At 43.4% G+C, this 8,725-nt stretch overlaps 1 protein-coding gene across 4 annotated transcripts in view; it reads left to right on the top strand.

Moving 5' to 3' along the window:
• The window catches only part of DERL2 (derlin 2), a 9,234-nt gene extending 4,474 nt beyond the window's left edge, over window positions 1–4,760 (top strand). For 3 of the 4 annotated variants that reach the window (XM_006029148.2, XM_025210604.1, XM_014522504.2), the window contains exons 4-7: window positions 454–547; window positions 1,096–1,291; window positions 2,443–2,533; window positions 4,263–4,760. In XM_006029148.2, the coding sequence (XP_006029210.1) occupies window positions 454–547; window positions 1,096–1,291; window positions 2,443–2,533; window positions 4,263–4,368 (487 nt within the window). In that variant the 3' untranslated portion in view covers window positions 4,369–4,760. The remainder of the gene's footprint in view (window positions 1–453; window positions 548–1,095; window positions 1,292–2,442; window positions 2,534–4,262) is intronic. The other variant, XR_001358481.1, reaches the window with a different exon arrangement.
• The last annotated feature ends 3,965 nt before the right edge of the window (window positions 4,761–8,725 follow it).

Below are 8,725 nucleotides of genomic sequence, written 5' to 3'. Positions count from 1 at the left end.
CTGGGGTCGTGTCGTGTTGTTGTCGTCCCCCCCCCCCGGCCGCGCACACTTACCTGAGCTTCCCGCGCCAGGGCAGCCAGTGCTCCCAGCCCAGAAACCTCGGCTGAGGGGCAGGGCTGGGTGGGCCCCGCTGTTGTGGGAGCCCACCGGGCTTCCCTTGGGTCCTACTGTCTTTGGTTCCTGTAATTTTTGACAGGAACCAAGGGCAGAGAAATATTAATTTTCTACATTTTTTTTAGGGGCCCCGCGGGCCAGATAGAATGGCCTCGTGAGCCATATTTTGCCCACCCCTGACTTAGACCATCAGGTTTACTTCATGAAAGTCAGTAGTTGCCTGATAACCCTTTGACCTCTCCTTTGATCTTGGAAGCTGCTGTAAAACTCAAGCTGTTATTTTATTAATTTTTCTGGAAACAGATTTTAGTGTTAAACTTTCCTGACCTATAACCTCAGATATCGTTATTGCCGAATGCTGGAGGAAGGCTCTTTCCGAGGTCGGACGGCAGATTTTGTATTTATGTTCCTTTTTGGTGGACTTTTAATGACTGTATCCTTTTAATGCCTGAACAAAAGAAAAGATACTTTGAGCAAGAGTACAAATCATAGGCTGTGATTTAAAAATACATAAAGAGGAAAATGCTTTTTGTCAAATGAGATTTGTCTTCTAGTAGAATTCAAAACTTCTCAGATCCCAATGTTACTATTATGTGTATGACTGATCTTACAAAACCTAATATTAGAGTTAGGGATTTAAAGATGAAATTGTAGGTGTGCAAATATCAGGATGGAAGGGAGATATTACTGGGTAATTATGTGCCTCAAACCTACCTATAGATAGAAAATAGTAAAAATGAATCCTCTTGTATTGTACTTGTACCATACATACAGTTATTAAACTGTAGTGACTGGGCTGACTGAAGACAGATTTAACCTGTTGGTGAAAAATTGTTTAGCAGACTACTACAGAATCATGTCATCATTGATCTCCAGAATTTATTTTCCGCACACCATTTTTTTTCCCCCCTGCACATTCAGATTTCAGTTTTCTACAACTTAGATACATGCACTGATACTTTCTTTAACTGCTCTTACCAGCTTTTTGGTTTGTTTGTGAACTTGGTGTTCTTGGGTCAGGCATTCACAATCATGCTTGTGTATGTGTGGAGCCGCAGGAATCCCTATGTTCGTATGAACTTCTTTGGTCTTCTCATCTTCCAGGCCCCATTTCTACCTTGGGTACTCATGGGCTTTTCACTGCTCTTGGGAAACTCCATTATTGTGGATTTAGGGGGTAAGAAGTTTAAAAAAAAAAAAAATAAAAATCTTTCATGTTTAGTAGAAACTGTTTCTGGGTAGAATCTCTTTTCCACCTAGTTAGCCTTCTCCTCCAAAGAGAGAAGGATTATTAAACCATGTTGACTTCTTAATTGAATATCAAAGCACTAACCTGGCAAGAAAGAGGTAAGTAGGTATTTGTGATTTCAATGACAGGTGATTGTGGGTTCTGGGTAGTCTTAGTGGGGTGGTGGGGAGGGTTCCATGTCGCCTTTTCTCATCCAGCCAGGTGTCTGCATATTTAGTTTCCATACTTATCCAAAAATCCTTTGCACGGGCTTCACAGGTATTTCAAGTTAAGATGTTGTGACTGTCAGGGAAGTGAGTTTTGGAGTTATCAAAAACAGAGGTGCTCAGTCCATGCAGCTGAGCCATCCTTTCAGAGGGAGGGTTAGATTGGCACTAACCTCGCATCTGGGAAATTGTCGGCAATTGGCCTACTGAATGTGTGGTCACAGCAGTCTCAATTCTTTGCCTAGGATCTAGAAGGTTGGACACTCACCTGTTCCAAATGTCATCTCTGTCTGCCTTGCTCATATGACATTTTAATCTTTGAAGAGTTGAAATACAGAAAGGCCAAAACATTTTCTATAGGGCTGGGCAGGAATATTAGAATTGTACGTTTTCTTAGAGGAAACAGTTATCCTTGGTAAAGACCTTTCTTTCCCAGAGTGTCCTTTTCTATGTCAGGTCTTAATTGTTCACATACACAGTAACGTATCTGTGGTGTCACATCAATTAAAAGATTTTTTTAGTATTTTGGTTCTCTATTACTTGGAGAAAGCTATAGGCACCTGACTGTGGCCAAGAGAGTTGCTGCTGTAAAACAGCTTGTATAGACTTGTGTTTGTCAGTACAAATAGAGCTTTACCATCAATGTGTTTAAGTTATTGTGACACTTTCCTCTTGCATTTTTGTGACTCAGTCGGTTGTAGATCATCTACTATGATATTTAAAGTTAGCATTTATATGTACTGTGCTTCTTACTTGACATCAGGTTATTTACAAATGGAAGTATGTGGTCTCTCTCATAAAACCAAGGAAGTGATGGGGTATTTTAAAGGTTGGCAATGTTGAAAATCACTGTATTTTTATCTCTGACCCTAGGGATTGCAGTTGGGCACATATATTTTTTCTTAGAAGATGTCTTTCCCAATCAGCCAGGGGGAGGAAGACTTCTCAGAACACCCTCTGTTTTGTAAGTATTGTCTTCAGATTTGGAGCATACAACTAATATGTGTTTAGCCACAGTGTTGCATTCAGATATCCTCCTTGTAAATTGATAATCTGAGACGAAGTACGGAGTTACCCGTCTCGTTCCATTTTCTCAGCTTCTGTAGTTGCACAAAAGGTGGGAGCCAAAGACGCTTTCTCTAAGATGTAGTTCAACTGTGGAAACTCCCACACTCCTATATCAACTAAAATTTGTTGCACCTAAATGTGCAGAAAGCTGATTATAGACAGAGTTTGTAAGATTCCAGAATATAAATATGCTGTTATCGAGACAAGTTTAATATATCTAATATCTTATTGACACATTTCCAAAAGGTTGCAAAATAGACATCATGTTGTCATAATTTTTGTGAAAACTTGGTTTGTTCAGAGCATACAAGACCCAGAACCCTCCTCAAATGGTGCAGGGCTACACTGATCCTCTCTTGATACGAAATGTTTTCTGGGAAGCTGTAGGTATCTCGAGTCTGATATCTAAACACGGAAGGGGGCTGGACGTGATGATATTCCGAGGTCCCTTCCAGCCCTAATGTCTATGAAATGTCTATGAAAGTACTTATTTAGATGGGGTAATAGACTGGCCTAGATATTCCAGAAAAACTCCCTTAAGTGCATGTTCTGGGAGAGTGTTTTTGTTATTCCGGAAGTGCAGCTGAATTTTGATTTCAGAAAATTTTTTTGGTCTATGTCCCTTTGTACATAAGGGCAACAGTCAGCAATTGGGAGGTGCCTGTTTTGTCTCGCCTGGCGAACTGCATGGCAGTGGACCAAAAAGGCCAGTTTGTTTTGTGACTTCCCATTAAAGTGCAGTAATCTAGGCACCTATACGGTTGTGCTTAAGTTCTAACTCTTATTATTATTTTTAAAGGAGTTGCTCCTTATCCACTGGTTAGAGAGCCCTCCCCCTTAAGCATTCTTATCTTATGTGGCCCCCTTCCAGTGGTCTTCTGAATAGCCTTTATTCTGAAGGCAGTCTTTTTTGGTTGCTATTGCATCGGTGAACAGAATCAGCAAATCTTGCTGGCCAATCTTGCAGGCCAATCTTGCTTTAAAAAAATTCCACATAGCTAAGATGGCATTGAGCTCTCATTCCACAAGTTTTCTGAAGTGGTCAGACTTTGGATGCAGTTTCCAGTGAGGCTACAGAAGTGGTTTCTAAGTAGAATCAAGTACCTGCCTGATTAATCCAGTCTCTTTGGATTACTTCCAAGTACTTTTCTTACTTACCATGGTTTTGCCTAGTCTGTTCAATGCTTGTGTCAATTGGCTTAAATTGAGTTTTGTCTCAGCTGGTTGAGGAAAATTAGCACCGGTTGAAGAAACTTAGCACCTTTGACAGTTTAGATATCTTTTCTCAGAGATATGCTAGAATGATTTTTCTAGCTGGCAGACAAGGCTGCTGGCTCAGCATCTCCCACTTTATTGGTAAGAGTAAGGCAGATTTTGAACTTGAGCCTTATGATTCATGTCTTTAAACTTTATTTTAAAAGGGGCTTTGTTTTTGGATCTGCCCCATCTAAGTTGACCATTTCCCAACAGAGAGCAAATTTAGCTTGGATTTATACAACATATAGCATATGACTCTTGCCATTGCAGTATTCTCATTGAGATACAGTTTGAAATACAAATTTATGCTAGACTACTTGCCAGTAGTGTGGAACGTGTATTTCATCTATAAACTTCTGTTTTTCCAGGAAAGCAATATTTGACATGCCAGAAGATGATCCCAATTACAATCCACTGCCAGAAGAGCGACCAGGGGGTTTTGCATGGGGGGAAGGTCAGCGCCTTGGAGGCTAATAAATGGCCATGCCAACACCCAGACACAAGCTGGGAGGAACTAAATTGAAGTACCATATTGGAGAGCCTCTCGTTACCTTGTTGCAGAAAGGACATTTGACAGCTTTATGGTTCTGAGTACAAGCACTTTATGAAATGGCTGTCTAATTCAAGACATTACCAGAAGACTACCTGTGTCCCTCCCCATCTGGGGTTTTGCCATGCTGGCAGTGAAAGTATAATCTAGTGGAGTCAAAAACAATTACAACTGGAAACCCTTTCCTGTCAGCTCCAGTTAACAAGACCATCAATAACTTGTTTAAACATTTCTAAAAGCATTTTTCAAGCTATTTGATACAGGAGACTGTATGGGAAACTTTCAAGGGGACAAAATAAAAACATTTTGATTTTAAGCTCTTGTTGGATAAAAACAGGTGTGAGTCATTAAAAGCATGGTTCTCTCTCTTTCTTATCAAACTTTGATCTGAAACAAAATACACTAAAATTCAGAGCCTGAGTTGGGATTTTAATTCTGGAAGATGCTGGTTATTTGCCTGGCTGATTTTTATGGAACTGTGTAGTTGCAATATACAAGGGAGAGGATTGTTTGTGCTGTTTGCTAGATTTAATTCTTGATCTTTGAGAAGCTAAGAGGGATAAGTAATATACACATCTGTCCGGGAAGAAATGGAGCGATACCAAGTCACTTCACGGCCACGGAATGGCTGTCACAGGATTTGCTTTGTGACTACATAAATGGATCAGAGTCAAATTGGTGACCCAACTGAGAGACTGCACATCTTGCTTCTGACTGCTTGAAGCTGTCCACCCATCCTAAAGAATTGTGGAAGGTGCGATGGGTGTGGGTGTTTACTGTTTGGTGGAGATTCAGGGCGAAAGGTAGAGATCTTCAAATCACCAAATCTATTAGATCCCCTGGCAACTTCTTTCTTTCAGTAGCTGTCAGGGAAGGTTCTTTTCAGCATAACAGCTGGTACAGATGGCAGCATGTCACTAAGTTCACATCTTTCTGAATCTAGATAATGGCTTGGCCTGTATAACAGGGAGCCAGAGGCTCCCGCTAACTTTAAGGCAGAGGCAGCAGCAGGGATATCCCCAAGTGCAGGGGAGACTGCATGTTATGGACTAGATGCAGGGGAGCAGGCAGCCAGAGACTCATAGGGCTGCCCAAAATAGTATGATAAGCAGAGCCCTGCTCATCATAAGAGTAAAGCTAAGGCAGCAAGTGTAGCAGTTGTAAGGTGCCCTGGAGGCTAACTGTCAAGTCCAAAGTGAAAGTCCTTGGGAGTGGCTGAAGAGCCACCTGACCAGAAGGGGCAAGTATGTAAGATCAGGGCCTGAGAACAGGCAGTCAGCCTGGCCCTGCAGGGAGAAGAGATCCTGAGCAGGCTAGCTGCTGCAGAGGGACTAACTGGCACTGAAGATGTCCTAGGAATGGCAAGTAAAGGGCTTGTAGCTTGCAGGGAAGTATGACCCAGTGTGGGATGGTTTTAGTTACAGCCAGTGTGCTTGTATTTTTAAGTTCTATACCTGTAGACCAGGTGTGGCTCTAAGGGGTGAATGAGGAGCCCACAGTAGGGTGGCTGAGGGGCACAACCACGTTTAGGGTCCTGCCAGGGTAGGACCTAAACTAGGGATGTCCTGGGGCTGAGGCACAGGGGCCTAGCACCTAAGAGGGGCAGGAACCAAGGCCGGGGTCCCAGCACCTGAGGGGCGAGATGGGGGCTGGAAGCCAAGGTCTGGTGCAGTGGACCTAGGCCGAAAGGGGCCCAGCCAGAGGAAAGGGGCCAAGGCCAGGAAGGCTGAGGCCTAAAAGTGTATTGCGGGGCAAGGTGTCCCATGCAAGTGATAACTGGTAATATCCTTGAGGCATGGACATGGCTGTAGGGGCAAGAGGCCATGAACAGCCCTTATGGCAACAGGTGCCCTGAGAGCATGGATGGGCCAGGAGGGCCCACTCAGTGCTTGAGGGGCAGCATTAGGACGAAAGGGGTCAGAGAGGGATCTGCTGGCTGAAAGATGGACCAGGGCTTGCTTTGGGACTTGAGGGCAGCTTCTATATTTACAAATCAACTAACTACCTCAGGGCTTGGCAGGTAAGAGAAAAGGGAGGGTACCTGGGGAGCCAGAGTGGGGCAAAAGTTGAGTGGCTGTCAAGGGGTGTCACAGCTGCCCCTGGAGGCATGATCCTGTTACAGCCTAGAGTTTGTATCTTAATTTATGTCCTTCAAAAGATCTTGCTGGGCATATAACTGTAGAGGGAAATTTTTTTCCTTCCCAAGTAGCTTTTAATCTATGATAGTATTGAAGGACCAAGAAGCCTGTGGGTATTAGCTGTCAAACGTTTTGATTGTAACAGCGCCGTCCTTTTCAGCTCAACGTTTGTATAGACAGAAACCTTTGGCAGGCTGCAGGTAGAATCTCAATGGGCAGGAAAAGATCTTGCCGTTGAAAAATAAACTAATCCTGAGGATTAAGGCCCAGCCTGGTCTCCTGAAGCAATTTACTGCTTTTAGCAAGCACTGCACTAGAAAGGTGGCTTTTTCCAGTTGGCCCATTATAATTGCCCCTGCTCAGAAGCAGCCTTTGAAAACAAAATAGCAATAACTTGCTTTAGCGTGTGATTTTTTTTCCATGTTTATTCTCCAAAAAAATATTTGAAGAGAGTATAAATCAATAATTCTCAACCAGGCTGGCACTGTACCCTAAGGTACCTTGAGTTCCTACCAAAGGTGCTGCAGGATTTACAAGATAAATCCAGAGATTTCAAATAAAAATCTATAGTGGTGGTTTCTGAGTTCTTTGCAATAGAAGAATTTCTCTGTTGTTATTTTTTTCTGCACTCAAAAAATGAGTGAAAGCTAAGAGTTAGAATATCCTGATGGGTGCATTGGGTCTAAAACGGTTGAGACCCACTGAAATATACAGATGTAATGCAAGAGGCTTGATTAAAAAATCAGATGGTGGAATGATGTCTGTCCTAAAATACCTTGTGATGTAGGTGCGTTCAGATGCTGCCAAATCTTTGTGCCTTGCATCCTTTTGTATTTTAATGCCTTAACAAACTTGGACTGCTTGTGGTCAAAACCATCTTTGTTTCTGTGGAACAGCTCCAACACCTTGATCTCTAGAGCATGTATCTCCAACTGGCAGCCCGCAGGCTGCATGTGGCCCATGAGAGGTTAATGTGTGTCCACCTTGCAATAGCAGCTGGAGTCTCCAGGTTCCCTCTCCCTCCTCTGGCTGCTGCTTCCTGACTTTGCCCCAGGGGATGAGGCTGTGTGATTGCATGGAGAGCTGAGGGTGAGTCTGGGCCCATGCCAGGGGTGGGGGGTGAGGATCAAACCCATGCCTGCACTGTGCAGTGGGGTGGAGAGCACCCATGCAGGCACAAAGTGCCAGTGGTATGTTGTGGGGAGAGAGATTTTGTAGAGTGCCTAGTGGGGACTTTGTCATTTGGAGGCTCCTGGTGCAGCACTGGCCACGTAGACCCCAGGAGCTTGGAAGTTGGACGGCTGTGCTCTAGAGCATGGATACAGCTGACTGTTTCAGGGCTTTGCCTCCTGCCACCCTTCACAGTTGTCCTTAACATAAAGGGGAGATGGTTTTGGCAGGCAGATACGGGCAGGCTGTGCTGATGGGTCATGCTGCTCCCATCAGCAGGATGAAGTACTTTTTGCAGGTACTGAAGTCAACTCGGATGTGTGGGTGTGTATATCAAAACAGAGCAGAGGAGACTGCCTGCTTGTCCATGTTACACTGACAGCAAGACAGCTGCTGGCTTGTTATAGCTTAAAATGTCTTAATAGTCTGCTTTACTTTGCATGTCTGGTATTGTTATTTCCTAGCTCCATTTACATGATATCCTACAGTGGCATTTTTTTTAATCACTTGAAGCTTGTTGACACATTTAACCTTCAAAATATTACCGAGGGTTGAGATCGGATAAAAATAAACCATCCTGGAAGGAAGGAATTACATTTGCCTCTCCACAGAGACGAACATAATCCAGACTTTGGCGCTATTTGTGTCAGTGTGCCGAATCATTCAGGTCATAGTAGTAGAGGAAATGATCTGGTATGTGACCAGAACTGTCCTAATTCATTTGAACAATATTAAACTTTTGATTGGAGCTGCGCCACCAAAGTATATTTGTTCCTTCTTCTGTAATTAACTCTGGCAGGCTTCTGTCCTAAAACAGCTTGTGTCTCTTGCTTTTGTCTGCTGAGGCTGTCATCAAAGCTTCAAAACACAACCTTCATAACCAAGCCCCTTCCTCCCAGGTAATCATCTGTGCTGGGATACTGTTTTCCATTTTGCAACTTGTCAACAAAGTCAAAATCCCACATCACTTTCC

The sequence above is a fragment of the Alligator sinensis genome, unplaced genomic scaffold, assembly GCF_000455745.1.
Source record: "Alligator sinensis unplaced genomic scaffold, ASM45574v1 scaffold419_1, whole genome shotgun sequence".
Taxonomy (NCBI): domain Eukaryota; kingdom Metazoa; phylum Chordata; order Crocodylia; family Alligatoridae; genus Alligator; species Alligator sinensis.
The sequence above is the reverse complement of the archived record's forward strand: the minus strand, read 5'-3'. Positions and strand labels throughout refer to the sequence as shown.